At 44.5% G+C, this 15102-nt stretch overlaps 1 protein-coding gene across 1 annotated transcript in view; it reads right to left on the bottom strand.

Annotated features, from left to right (window-relative positions):
* BMP3 (bone morphogenetic protein 3) overlaps nucleotides 1–2766 on the bottom strand; it is a 32400-nt gene extending 29634 nt beyond the window's left edge. The window contains exon 1 of the mRNA XM_027544867.1: nucleotides 1323–2766. Within this exon, the coding sequence (XP_027400668.1) occupies nucleotides 1323–1644 (322 nt within the window). The 5' untranslated portion in view covers nucleotides 1645–2766. The remainder of the gene's footprint in view (nucleotides 1–1322) is intronic.
* Nucleotides 2767–15102: the final 12336 nt, after the last annotated feature.

Genomic DNA, 15102 nt, shown 5'->3' with positions numbered 1-15102 from the left:
AGGCTTCTCTTTCCTTAGCAGAGGCCACCTCCTTATAGATCATGCTCGTGGTTTTCAGAAGAAAGCGAAATCTGATTCAGCTCAGGCTCCAGCTAGAGACTTCTGCATTAGAAAGCATAATTCACTTTTATTGTAAATGTCATCAAGGCTAGGTGCTCTAGAGTGTATTTACACTGTCAGCCTAGGGCTTTCCTTGATGAATGCTTTCGTGGTGTTCCTCTTTTCCAGGAGTCCTACGTATCAAAGCTTTGGGAGATGTCTTTCTAGTGATTCTGACAGAATTGAGAGCATCAGGCATGGCCTCCTAACTTGAAGATTCTTGGCTATTTTTCAACGGTTCACTGAGGACAGGCTTTGCAGTTACATTTCCCTTCATCGTGAATGCAGTGAACAAAAAAGCCGGGTGCATCCTCAAAGCATATAAACCGAGTTAGCGTCCAGGAAACTTTCCCTCAAGCTGTTAGCACAGGGGAGGCAGGCTGTTAGCATAAGTTATTCGCTTCACCACAGGGGCCAGGAGAAACCTTGTTAAGCCATGAATTTCAGCCCACAGTGATCTGTGTGTTGAAAATGGGATGAGCAAATTTTCATCGGCAGATTCCAAGAGGTGTTTACATCCACCGGCTGCTCGCCTCCGTCCCAACTCCTCCCAGGGTGGGTGGTACAGTCCCCTGTTTGCCCAGATGGGTTTTAAATAATCGAAACACCCGAGCACCTGGTTTAGTCTGCGTTGTTTGCCACCAAGGGACTATCAAGTAGAAAGTGTCAAATATAAACACAGAGGACGCCAGTTAAGAGAAGGTGGAAGGTCTGGAGAAGCGACTGTCTTAAAGGGCTAAGGGGAAGGCGTCTAGTTCAAGTGTGACTTTTCTCTCTCGTGCCCTGGGGTTGGCATAAAATAACATCTGCCTCTAGGTAAACACGGCTATAGCCCTGTCCAAGGGAATTTCCGCTGACCGACTTCAACGTCGGCATAGGTTGCCCCAGAGGAGCCCCAGACACCCAGGGCAAGAGGACCCCCCTGGACAGGGTCGGGGGCAGCCCGGTTTCCTGCGCTTCCTTCTTCCAGCCGACCCGGTTCAGGTCTCGGCGCCCTTCTCTCCCACTTCTCCCTCTCCGTTCAGACTCTAGAATTGGGCTGATTCTTACTTAGGTCACGGGTGGAATGCGGGATGTGACGGCACCGAGGGGCTGAGGGGAGGGTGAGCTGCAGGGCGAGGGAGCGTCTCTAGGTAACGCGGGGGGCAAACGAGGAAGCCGTGGGGGGTGTCCCGGGAGACCCCTGGGACGGGATCGCGGAAAGGGGGCGCCCCGGCACTCACCTGCGGCTCCGGCTCGAAAGCTGCGAACCGTGTTGCCCTCGCGCAGCGGCTGGGGGCGCAAAGACGGCGAGCCCCGCTCCGAGTTCCCGGGCGTCCGCGCCTCCTCTGTTCGGCCGCCGCTGTACCTGTCGTAGAGCCGCAGCATGTGCTCCGACACCTGGTCGAGGGGCTGCAGCGGGGATTCGGGGCCGCCACCTGCCGCGCGGTCGGCCGGCACAGCCACGCGGAGCTCCGGGAAGGGCTGCCTGAGTCTCTGTCCCTGCGCCAGGCTCACACACAAGCAGCTCAGCCACAGATGGAGCAGCCCGCGCGCCCCGGCCATCGCGAGGTCCGCTCCGCTGCTGCGTCCTGGGAGAAGGAGGGGAGGTCCCTCCGAGGCGCAGACCGGGTGCCTCCGAGGTCCCTCAGGCGGCGGAGCCGAGGGTGGAAACTCTCAACTAGCTGGGGCGAGGGCGCCCGGAGCCCGGACGCTGCCCGAGCAGGACCACGATGGGCCCCACTCTTGGCGCCGGCCGATCGCGGGCCGGCAGGTGGGCTCTTCCCCGGCGGCCGCGCGGACCTCACCCGCGCAGGGCGCTGCCGGCGCCGTCTCCCCTCGGACTCCCAGCCAGAGCTGAAGTCGCGGCGTGTGTGGCTGGCGTGTTTTCTGATCTATCTGTACCCTCCCTCCCCGCTTTATTCTCGGGAACACCCGGCCGAAGCGGGCGCGCAGGGCACCGTGACTTAGCGCTGCGTCGGGCGAGAAGCCGGAGCCGGGCGAGCGGAGCGCGGACCGAAGGGCGCTCACTCGTCTTTTGCAAGGATTGGAGCAGCCGCGGTGCGGCCGGTCCGAGTTTTGAGTGTTTGCGTGTGTGTGTGTGTGTGTGTGTACGTGTGCGCGTGTGCGTGTGTGTGGTGTGCAACAGAAGGAGGGGGGAAGAGGGGGAAAGAGAGAGAGGGAGAGAGAGACAGACTCGGTTCCCTGGCTGATCTGTACCGTCCGCAGCCAATCTCGCGCTCTCCCTCGCCCTGGAAGGCAGCAGGGACCGCGCTCTACCCCCGAGAGAAGGGAAGGGGGAAGTAGCCAGTTAGCCAGCAGGGGGAGGGCGAGAAGAGGAAGTAGAGGTGGGGTTGGTAGAGGGGAGGAAGTGGGGGAAGGAGAAGGTTCAGGAAGAAAGAAAGGGTAGGAGGCACGGGGTATTATTATTTTTTAATCTCTTCAGGAACATTGGCTATGTCCCGGCCAGCAAGAAGGGAGAGGAAAAATAAACTTCCTGGATTCTTTCTCCTCTGATTCCAATCAAAATCAAGTCGTGAACAGAAAACACCAACCTCAGTTCCTTTCCTGGGCCTCTGGGGATCAGGTGGCGGACCACGCACCTGCACCTGTGCAGGGTTGCCAGCTTCCCCAGGCTCCCCGAGAGCTTACCAGTCAAAGCTCCTTCTCTTCTGCATCTTCCCTTTGCACCTCCTCCACTCTCCACCCAGTCCCCCGGTTCCCAGGAAATAAATATGCGCCAAATCGACTCAGTCCCGTCTTTAAACAAATAAACAAGCAAACACCCTGCAAACATCCCCCAACCCCCGCCACATTCCCCCTCAAGAGGATTCTCTGCAGGATTGTGGGTGGTGGTGAAACAGAAGGATTTCTGGGAGAGGCTGAAATCCAGAGCAGACTTTCAGAGTTGCTAATCATGCTTTAGTTACTCACTGTTCTTTTGATATCAAGTGTGCTATCTTGAAACAACTTTTGCAGTAAAGCCCATTTTACAGATGAGGAAACTGAGGCAAACACTCTCCCAGATGGCAGAGCTGAGCTCCTAACTCAGGGAATCTGATTCCCGAGCTCAACCCTTTAATCATCTCATTATCAGAAATGAAGCTAGCATTTAAAGTGAAGCTTCAGTGTGACAATTCATGTAAATATTCTTAGCAGAGGCTTCCCAAGTGGTGCTAGCTGAAGAGAACCCGGCTGCTAATAATGCGGGAGACATAAATGACTTGGGTTTGATCCCTGGAATCTGGAAAATCCTCTGGAAAATCCTCTGGAAAAGGGGACGGCAACCCAATACTGGACAAGAACTCCAGTATTCTTGTCTGGAGAATCCCATGGAGAATCCCATGGAGCCTGGCAGGCTGCAGTCCATGGGCTTGCAGAGAATCGTACTTGATTGAAGCGACTTAACGGGCTGGCACATTTTTAGCACAGTGCCTGGCCTGGTGCAGTAAAGACTTCAGTAAATGTCAGTTGCAACTTATCTGTTCCCTCAATGGGAGCAGAGTAGAGTTTATGAAAAGGAATACAGGCTGTAGTATCACAGTGGGCTTCCAAATCTCCATTTCTTCTTTGAAGGTGAATAAGGACATGTCCCTTTCAGAGTTTTGCTTGGATGACAATAGAAGACAGGGTTAAAGTGACTGGCACCCTGGCTAGCTTTCAGTGGAGACTCAATCTCTTTTTATCCCAAATTCATCCCAAATGCAGACGACATTCTCCCCATTCAGTCACTTCTCAACCCACTGCGGTTTGGATTTTGCCCTTGGCCACCCCTGGAACTGTTCTGCAGATAATAACACATATTTTAGGGGTGGTTGTGAGGATTAAGTGAGATCATGTGTGTGATCTTTGCCTGGCATCAAGAACATAATAGCTTTTGTGATTAATAATGAAGACCCAATTGCAAAATTCAATAGGCCCTGGAAATTTGCTCCCTTTTTGGTTTTTCCCTGTGAATCTTTGGTTCTCTCCCCTGCTTTTTGCTCTCTCTCAGTTCTGTGAGCTGTCTGCTCTTTCTTGGCCTGCCTTCAGTGTTTCTCACATCTTTATAACCTACCCAGGGAGGATACCTAATGAAGAAAAAAATCTGCTTTGGTGATCTCCTCTGAGCTTTGAATACATAGTTCTGGGTCTCTCCCAGCCCCAGTCTGCATTGCTGAAATTTCGCCTTCCAGCCTTTTGAAACCATCCCCAAGACTTCCCTTCTTTTAGCTCTGGTGCATAGCTCTGATGCATAGCTCCATAGTGGGTGGGTCAGAAGGTAAGGAGTCTGCATAACTCCATTGCTACTTCTGCTGCTTTATACTTGACACAGTTCTTCATTTGTAGAAGCTGTGCTATGACTGCTAGGGTTGACCACGTGTCTTCAATGCCTATCCTTACTTCTTCCTAGATGTACTTTCTCTTCTTCATGCTTCCATTTTCTTATTAGAGTCATAAATATGAACTAATAGTCCCTGTCAACAGGGTTGTTGTAAATAAGAAAAAAATCATGTGACAGTCCATGTCAAGAGTTAGTACAGTGCCTGAAAGTGAAGAAAGTGGAGTTGCTCAGTTGTGTCCGACTCTTTGTGACCCTATGGACTGTAGCCTACCAGACTCCTCTGTCCATGGGATTTTCCAGGCAAGAGTACTAGAGTGGGTTGCAATTTCTTGCCTGCATTGGAAGCAGACACTTTACCATCTGAGCCACCAGGAAAGTGCAGTGCCTAGCACATAACATGTTTTAGAAGAGTCAGCTATGAGCTAAGAGAATTGTTTGTGTGTTTTTGTTTAACACAGAGGCCAGGCCATACCTATCTTTGCATTTTAGTGACCAGCCATTACATTTAGAGTAATGAGATGACAAGATGTTAAGCAGGTAGAATGATCCCTAGCTGGACTCTCACCTGTAATTGCAAGAGTTGATAAAAGAAAAAATGTGAATGGAATCTAGCAAGATGAAGAACATTTGCAGCAGCCAGATTCTGAACCAAAAGTGGCTCATTTGCAACTAAACTACTCCCCAGAAGATGGAGCAAGGGATGAAACAGATGAAGTCAGCAGATCATGTTCATCAATGACAAAGAAACGACGCATGTCAGACACTCTGAGTACTTCCTGGGGAACTGAATTAAAAGCAAACTGAGGGACTTCCCTAAGTGGTCTAGTGGTTAAGACTCCGAACTTCCATTGCAGGGGGCACAGGTTTGATCCCTGGTCAGGGAACTAGATCCCACATGCTTTGTGAAGTGGCCAAACACACACACACACACACACAATAAACAAATACAATCCATTTATTAAAAAAAATCAAATTGAATTGGGAGTAGTAGTTCCCTCATTACAATACCATGAGATGCCATCTTATCCCTGGTGGTTCAGATGGTGAAGAATCTGCCTGCAATGTGGGAGACCTGGGTTCGATCCATGGGTTGAAAAGATCCCCTGGAGGAGGGCGTGACAATCCCCTTCAGTATTTTTGCCCGCAGAATCTCATGGACAGAGGAGCCTGGCAGGGTCTATGGGGTCTCAAAGAGTCGGACACTGCTGAGCAGCACAGCACAGCATCAGAATACCTTGAGATGCCATCTTATGACACTTTAAGACTATAGGCCAATGTTTCTTTTATCAAAGTTCGCAGATCTGGATGGATGAAGTTATGACACAGTGCTGGCTTCTTTAGATGCCTTTTCCCAAAATGAGACCAATAATAGGATTCATGATTCTGGCTGAGCTTCTGGCTTATTTGATGCATGAAAGATTTGCAGCTATAGAAACAAGGAACTTCTGAGGTGAATACAGTGGTGGTACATGGTTGGGTTTCTTATTGGATCTGGTTGGTTAAAATTTGTCTTAAATTTTAATAATAGGAATTTCCTATTTTTATCTTAGAGAGTAACTGTTATAGTCAACCACTGAATCAGACAGAGGACACTTATTGGTCTCTTTTCTAAATACAAGAAGAGTTGAAGAGAGACATTTCTATAATTTAAAATAACAGCAAACACAAATTTGCAATTTTAGTGGTTTCTGTTGAGTTCAATTTTACTTTTGACCACAAAATCATGTCTGTGTGTAAGTGTGTGTGTGTATATGTGTGTGTGTGTGTGTGTGTGTGTGTATATATATATATGAGTGAGGGAGAGAGTGAATGATCCCAACCCAAGGATCGAACCCAGGTCTCCCACATTGCAGGCAGATTCTTTACTGTCTGAGCAGGGAAGCCTATACATTTGCATGTATACATGTCCTCTTATTAGCCCTCTTAAGCAATATGTACATTTATTTTCTTAAAATGTACCATTGGCACTTATCATTGAATGCTTACAGAAGGCTGCAGTAGTAGTTGTGGGAAAAATATGTAAGAAGAATGTGTCTTAGGCTTGGAGCATTTTAACCAAGGCAGTGGCACCCCACTCCAGTACTCTTGCCTGGAAAATCCCATGGATGGAGGAGCCTTGGTGGGCTACAGTCCATGGGGTCACTGAGTCAGACATGACAGCGACTTCACTTTCACTTTTCACTTTCATGCATTGGAGAAGGAAATGGCAACCCACTCCAGTGTTCTTGCCTGGAGAATCCCAGGGGTGGCGGAGCCTTGTGGGCTGCCGTCTATGGGATCGCACAGAGTCGGACACGACTGATGCGACTTAGCAGCAGCAGCAGCAAGTGAATCAAGGAAACCCACATGAGACAATCAACAAATAATGGGAGAAGTAGTGTTCAACCATAGACTTAAGTCACAATTTGCTGTGTCAATCAAAAGGAGAAAATCAATGGGAAATGGAGTAGCCAGAGAAGATTTCCTAGAAAAGAAGAGGCTTTATTTAGCCTTAAAAAATGAGTAGGACCTTAGACAAGTCAAACATAAAGGACTTGCAATTTAGAAAAGTATATCTGTAACAGATAAGTTGCAAAAAGTAAGAATGAGTTTGCCCTGTTAGTAAGGCTGTGTCTGTTGGGACAAAGGTTGATCTGATTTGAAGACAGCGTATGTGCTGGAGAGTACAGGAAATAGAAATGGATTGTAGGCTAGAATGAGTTTATGGAGGACCTTGAATGCCAAATCAAGGAGAAAGTAGGGAACTATAGAATGTTTTTGAGAAGAGCGAGCCAATGGTCCAACTCTCTAATGGTCCAAACTGTCTAAAATGGTCTGGAAAGTTTTAATAACTAATCAATTTCCTGCCTCTGGAAGGAGGTAAATAACTTGGAGAAATTTTAGAACTAACTCAAATGCTGAAAGGTTGATTAAAGATATTTAAAGCCTTATTAACTGCAAACTTACTTGGCTGCAAGGATACATATATATGGGTTTGATTCACAGTGGCTTAAACATAGGGGTTTATTTTTCCTCCTGTTGCAAAAAGTCTGAAGTTAAGGAGCTGTTGATATTTGTTCAGTCACTTGACAATGTCATTTCTAATGTTTTTGAGACTCATCTTTTCTCTTTCTTGCTGCCTCAGGGTCACCACATGGCTCCTGCAACTCCAGCCATTGAGCTCTTGCTCAAGGAAGAAAGAAGGTAGAAAGGAAAGCACCAATCATATGTTTTTCTGTTTCATCAAGAGAGGCAAAATCTCTCTCAGAGTTCTGACTGTTATCTATTAAACCTCATTGGTCTAAACCTTTTCATGGCTATCCTTTCCTGTAAGTGTTCAAGATTATCTGAATGAGTGAAAGTGAAGTCATTCAGATGTGTCTGACTCTTTATGACTTCAGGGACTATAGCCTGCCAGGCTCCTCCATCCACCGGATTTTCCAGGCAAGAATACTGGAGTGGGTTGCCATTTTCTTCTCCAGGGGGTCTTCCCAATCCAGGGATGGAACCTGGGTCTCCCACACTGCTGAGCCACCAGGGAAGCCCATATCTGAATGAGGGGGACTGGAAAATTAAGCATCTTGTCTGGCCTGGGAACATTGCCACTTTAAAATGGATCTGAATTCAGTTATCAAAGAAGAAGGGACAATGGAAAATGTAAAGTAACTGACAAGGAATGTTATAAGGACTCTCCCAATGTTGAGAGTCTATGAATCTTCAATCCATTTATTATTTTCTATTCTGTAAACTTGTTTAGTTTTTCTACACTCTAAAAACAAAAACAAACATCAAAACTCTTTTTCTTATCCATTTCACAAACTTTCATCCTATTCTTTTCTTTGATCTCTGAACTTATTTAAAAAGCAGTCTATACCTAATATCTCCCTTTTTCATTACCTATAATCACATCACTTCATTTTATTTCTTAGCATCTGGAATAGGATCTTTGTACTCTACTGAAACTGTCCTTGTATTAGGCACTAAACTTCTATCAGCAATCCAATCGCCACCATCCCTACCTCCCCAGCCCCCACCCCCCTGCCCCTTAAAGCTTCATTCTCATCTATCTTTAAGGGTTTGACACTATTTACCACCCTCTCCTGGAAACTCTCTTGCTTTTTTATCTTATCTATTCTGGTTTCTTCCTATCTCTTTGATTACACATATCTTTGTTTCATTCATTTAACAGATGCTTAGTGTCTGCTGTGTTCCTGATGCTTCTTTTGGTATTGATAATACAGAGATGAAATGAAAGGTTCCCTATCCTCTGGAAACCTAGCCCTCTGGGGAGACAGGAATATTATCACTTAAGAAACCTTAAAATAATTTTGAATGGCTGAATAGAGCAGCAAGTGCTACATAGAGGAGATGATACTTCAATTGGGATTTGAAGGTTAAATAGGTGGCTTTCCAGGACAATTTTACATAGGATTTTCCAGGTAGAGGAAGTAACAAGAACACAGGGGTGTAAGAGGATCCCAGAAGCCTTTCTTCATACTTCAACTTCATACCCATCTTTCTCCAATTATTTCCTCAGTTAACTCACTTTAGCTATGTACTTTTATTTACTTACCAGAAAGTCTTCAAAATGACTTTCCTACCCTAAACTTCCCTATAGAATTTAAGACTCCATCTTTTATAAGTTTTGTTGACATCATAAATTCTGTGCCTCTGTAATGAAACTGAACCCCCAACCCACCTTCTTATTCTTGATTTCCACATTCTCCTGTGAATGGCATCCTTATCCTTCTAGTCATCTAGGTCTCAACTCTTAGAGTCACATTTGCCTCTCTGTCTTTCTGACCACCATATCTAATCATTGCTAAGTCACATGAAGCTATCTTTTTGATATCTCTGCCATCCGTCCTTTTTATTTTTATTGCCATCTCTTTCATTTAGTTGCTAATTTATTCTGATCTAGAAGAGTCAATGGCACTCCACTCCAGCACTCTTGCCTGGAAAATCCCATGGATGGAGGAGCCTGGTGGGCCGCAATCCATGGGGTTGCTAAGAGTTGGACACGACTGAGCGACTTCACTTTCACTTTCATGCATTGGAGAAGGAAATGGCAACCCACTCCAGTGTTCTTGCCTGGAGAATCCCAGGGATGGGGGAGCCTGGTGGGCTTCCACCTATGGGAGCCTGGTGGGCTGCCAACAGAGTCAGACACGACTGAAGTGACTTAGCAGCAGCAGCAGCAGAAAAGTCATAGTCTCCCAACTGTATTTGATTTTCTCCTTACTCCAATTGTATTTGATTTATATTGCTGCATAAGAAATACAAACTCAGAGGCATTCAACAACACCCATTGTTGTTGGCATTCAACAACACCCAACTGTAACACCCATATGTTACAGTTCTGTAGGTCAGATCCAGGTGGGCTCATCTGGGTTTCTGCTCAGGGTCTCAGATTGAAGGTACTGAATGTGTGGTGTTCTTATCTGAAAGTTCTGAGTAAGACTCTTCTTCCAAGCTCATTCATGTGTTGACAGAATCTAGTTCCTTACAGTTGTAGGACTGGAGTCTAATCTTCTTGTTGGCTATTACCAGATTTTGTTATCAGCTCCCAGAAGCCATCTGCCATTTCTACCACGTGGTCCTCTCCATCTTCAAACCAGTACAGGAGAATTTCCTGCATGTTAAATATCTTCTAATCTCTCCAGAAAGAGTCCTTATCCTTTTAAAGGACTTGCTGAGGTCAGGCCCACCCGAGATAACCTTCCTTTTCTAAACTCAATTTTGCCGAATAGCATAAGGGAATCACCAAAGGGATATCCCATCATATCCATAGCTTTCTCTTACACTGACAACGGAAATTATACAAATGACTGGGAATCAATTTAGAATCCTGCTTACCATCATAACCATCTAAACACTGCTACTAGATTTATTCTCCTACAACTTAATTTGGTAACAATATTGCATGCGTGTGTATGCTCAGTCCTATTCGACTCTTTGTGATCCCATAGACTGTAGCCCACCAGGCTCCTCTCTCCCTGGGATTTCCTGGGCATGAATACTGGAGTGGGTTGCCATTTCCTTCTCCAGGGGATCTTCCTAATTCAGGGATTGAACCCACACGTCTCCTGCATCTGCTGCATTGACAGGAAGATTCTTTACCACTAATCTACCTGGGAAGCTGGTCAGTAACAGTATAAACTTTCTCAAAAATCTATAAGTAGTTGCCTATTACAAACTAAATGCGAACAAAACAAAATAAATCCTCAGTTTGGTACTCATAAGCTTTCCACAATTTGTCCTCAACCTAATTTTCTGGTGTGTCTCTGTTCTCTCCCACATAGCCCCTGTGCTCCAGCCATAATAGATGGTTTTTTTCAGTTTTTTCACTTGCAGCCTTCCTTGGCCTGGTTTGTGCTCCTCAGGACCCATCTGAAGATTCTACCTTTTCTGTGCAGCGATTCCTAATCAGTCCAATGGCTTGTAAGCTCTTAATCCTTTAAATCTTCATAGCATTTAGTACCTCTCATAACACTTAAGAGAATCTGTCATATGCTGCTTTTGTTTACTTTTATAAAGGAATAGCTGCTTCTCTAATAAAAACCAGCTCCCTCGGGGTTGGCAGCAATGGGAGAATATCCACCTGGGGAAGAAGTGGCTGGACCTCTCATCTGACTCGTCATTGCCAGAGATTTTCCATCTGCCCCATCTTTCTCTGACTGATTCCTATTTTTACTCCTGCACTGCACTAAGGGATTCTGATACATCTTCTGTCACATTCTAGCTAAGTTTGAACCCACAACTAATTTAATTTTGATTTTTGACACACAATTGAAGCAAGCCTGGAACTTGCAGACAATAATTGACTAAAGGTTCATGGAAATAAACACAGATCAATATACAACTCCTTAATCTGACTTACACCACATTTTGATTTTCTGTTTTGGGGATCTTTTTCTTCCTGGCTATTGTCCTACCATCATTTTAGCTAACAATTGTTTAACTGAAGTGATGAAATTAAAAGACCTTGCTCCTTGAAAGAAAAGCTATGACAAACCTAGACAGTGTATTAAAAGGCAGAAATATCACTTTGCCAACGAAGTTCCATATAGTCAAAGCTAAGGTTTTCCAGTAGTCATGTATGAATGTGGGAGTTGGGCCATAAAGATGGCTGAGTGATAAAGAATTGATGCTTTAGAATTATGGTGCTGGAGAAGATTCTTGAGAGTCCCTTGGACAGCAAGGAGATAAATTTTAAAGAAAATCAACCTTGCACATTCATTGGAAGGACCAATGCTAAAGCTGAAGTTCTAGTACCTTGGCCACTTGATGCAAAGACTGGCTCAATGGAAAAGACCCTGATGCTGGGAAAGACTGAAGGCAAAAGGAGAAGCGGGCAGCAGAAGATGAGGTGCTTAGATAGCATCACCAACTCAATGTACATGAATTTGAACAAACTTCAGGGGATAGTGAAGGACAGGGAAGCCTGTCAAGCTTCAATCCATGGGGTTGCAAAGAGTCAACTATGACTTAGTGACTGAACAACAGCAACATTTAACTGAACATCCGCCATGTATCAGAAATCCCTCTAAGTGCTGGAGATGCAATGGGAATAAACTGATTGCTTGCCTTTTTTTTTTTTTTTTAAATTTAGGGTCAAGATAGCAAGACCCAGAGAGACAGAGGCAGGTGCTTCCTCATTTGTTCATAAATATTTATTGACCATACATTATGAGCCATATGCTGTTCTAAAAGTTGGGGATATAGCCATACAAAAGACCTTTGAAATCTTATCCTCACGGAGTTTATATTTCAAGAGAAATGGACAGTAAAACCAAAGATTTAAGAATTTCATAGAAGCACCACGAAGATAAAACAATGCAATAACCCCAGAATAGTGTGTATATGTGGAAGGTGGTGCTGGGGATGTTGGGGTGTTCCAGAACGGTAAGGTGGTCAGGAGGCATCTCTCTGAGGGCCCAGCATTTGAACTGAGACCTGAGTGAAGGGAAATCTATTCATAATGACTGAAGGAGAATCTGCTGAGGGCCTTCCAGAGACTGAGGATCTTACACTTTCTTAACGATCTACATTGAGACTATTCAGTCACTCAGAGGATTTCTCTCAAAGGCTCAGTCCTATTTTCTGTCCTTAGAAAATCAGATAAGAATCCAGGCATAGACTTGGGGTTGGAGAGAGATGGAAGTGTCATTACATTGATCTGACATCTTGTTAGATACAAAGGCCTTGAAGGCAGGGAGAGTCGTTCATTGTTTAGCTCCACTGCCTTCCTCTAATTTCCTTACATTTCATTACATGTTTAATATAATATTTGTGGAACAGAATCCAATTGAATAGTGATGAGCTGAAGGGGTGTTACATCAGATATCTTTAACCAAACACATTTGTTTTCTTGTCTAACTATATAGAATAAAAATGTTTATTTTCTTATAATATAAAATAATTTGATTTTAGCTTTTGCTTATTTCCTTTTTCCCCCTGAATTCATTTCAACTGCTTTTCAACTAAGACAGTCCTTAAAATTTGAATGATATGAAAATTAAGGATGACTAAACCAATATAATAAGGAAAATGAATTAGTCAGATCCTTGAGGGCAGAAACAGTATTTTATATATTTTCATATCACCTGTCATCATAGGACCCAAACAAAACCAAAATTAGCATCTTGGGGTATAACTTCTCAAATTTTCCTTTTTCTATGCCTAGGGCATAGAATATATCTCTGTGTTAATTGTATCTTTAGAATCACACAGTATTTTGACTTTATTCTGCTTAATAAAACATTAGAGAAATTATACTCTGAGGGGATTGCATCCTTTTTTAATGCTTAACTATGTTGATTCTGCTTCATAAGGAACATATCAGAACAACATGCTCACTAAAGTTTTACAACTAACTGACATGCCTGGTCATATTTCTGCTTGTATTTTCAATTCCACCTATACTGATAATTTCAACTGATAATGATGCTTTGAGGATATGCCCTTACATCTCCCCCTCCCCCAAGAAAAAGAAAATAATTTTCTTTATTTAAAAAATTAAAAAAAACAATTTGTATATTTTTCTTTCTTTATTGTGTTCTTTTTAAGAATTTTACTTGTAACAGTGGATATTCTCCCCTTGGTAGAATGCTTAGTGTCATGCTTGAATGACAGAAATGAGAAACTTTGCAAGCCCGCCTTGACGCCCTCCTTCCCCTGGCTGTTCATTTAGTCTTCTGTGGTTTGGCGGTTGGAGTGTCTCCTCGGGTGCCTCGCCCATTGTTTTCCACATGTTGTCTATGGGATTTGCTTGTGGGACTCGACCCACCATCCTGATCAGTTTCTTCCTGCAGGCAGTTCAGGTGGCATCCTTCTGCTATAATTTGTGTTTTGATCCTTACAGTCTCTTAAAGACCTTTTTCCTTCATCTATCTGTCTCTTGGACTTAGCTGTTTCTGTACATGGCAGTTTGCTAGTTTTATTCTTTGGGGAAAAGCTGTTACATTAAAACAAATGAACAATCTCCTCTTAGAATTCATCTCTCCATTCTCACTCATCGTTTTGGAGACTGGTTCTTAAACTGACTTTCTAAAAGCATAATATTTAAAGTGTTTTGTGTCCTGGAAGTGGTTCCATATGCAATTCAGTGAGCATTTCCATTCATATTTTCATAGTACTCTCCCAGGGAACTATGCCTCTAAGCCCCCAACAGTGAGGGTTAGCTGGCAATGCAGAAATACAAGTGGCTGTCTCATTCCTCTTCTGCCTTCAGGCTCACCACCGCCCCCGTCTCTTGTCTACCTTTTCTCACTCACCTCTTATTTTATTTTATTTATTTATGTCTGCACTGGGTCTCCATTGCTGCATGTGAGCTTTCTCTAGTTGTGGAGAGTGGACTTCTCATTATGGTGGCTTCTCTTTTCGCAGAGCATGGGCTCTTGGGCATAGTCTCAATAGTTGTGGGGCATGGGCTTAGTTGCCTTGCAGTATGTGGGATCTTCTTGGACCAGAGATCAAACTCGTGTTCCTTGCATGGCATGCTCTTAACACCTGGATCATCAGGGAAATCATCTCACCCTCTTAACTTTACCTCCTTTTGTCCCTCCTCTTTCCCACTGGTCCTACCTGCATGCAGTCCTTGAGATGGTTGGCAATAGGACTGTGGATTAAAGAGGTTTCTGACCCTCCAGTCCCTGGAGGGAGGTGATCTCATTTTTCACTTCAGCAACCCAGGATACAGTCATTGGCATGGCTGCAACCATCTGCCTTTTCACCTTGCACATAAATTTCTAGGTGTAACTGCTCAGATGACCCATGTAAAAACCTTAACAGGATCAATTAAAGTTGCTTAGGTATGGTGTGGTGACGATGGTTTAGTCACTAAGTTGTGTCCAACTCTTGTGACCCCACGGACTGTAGCACGCCAGGCTCCACTGCCCATGGGAATTCCCAGGCAAGAATACTGGAGTGAGTTGCCATTCCCTTCTCCAGGGGATCTTCCCGACCCAGGAATCGAACCTGTGTTTCCTGCATCGCAGGCAGATTCTTTACCGCTGAGCCACCAGGGAAGCTCCTTAGTTACAGTGAAGAATCCTTTAAAAATAGAGACAGATAGAGGGTATAGATGTGATAAATATCTCCACTGGGAACTAGTTTTATTCTCTACTTTCACTTCAGGATTTCCAGGTGTTCTTCTGTCGTTTCTTCCTTGAGGGAAGTCATTTCAAACTGCCCCTGGATATCTGCCCGCAGAAAAGCAA

This window comes from Bos indicus x Bos taurus, chromosome 6, assembly GCF_003369695.1.
Source record: "Bos indicus x Bos taurus breed Angus x Brahman F1 hybrid chromosome 6, Bos_hybrid_MaternalHap_v2.0, whole genome shotgun sequence".
Taxonomy (NCBI): domain Eukaryota; kingdom Metazoa; phylum Chordata; class Mammalia; order Artiodactyla; family Bovidae; genus Bos; species Bos indicus x Bos taurus.
This window is presented reverse-complemented; position numbering and strand designations above follow the sequence as displayed.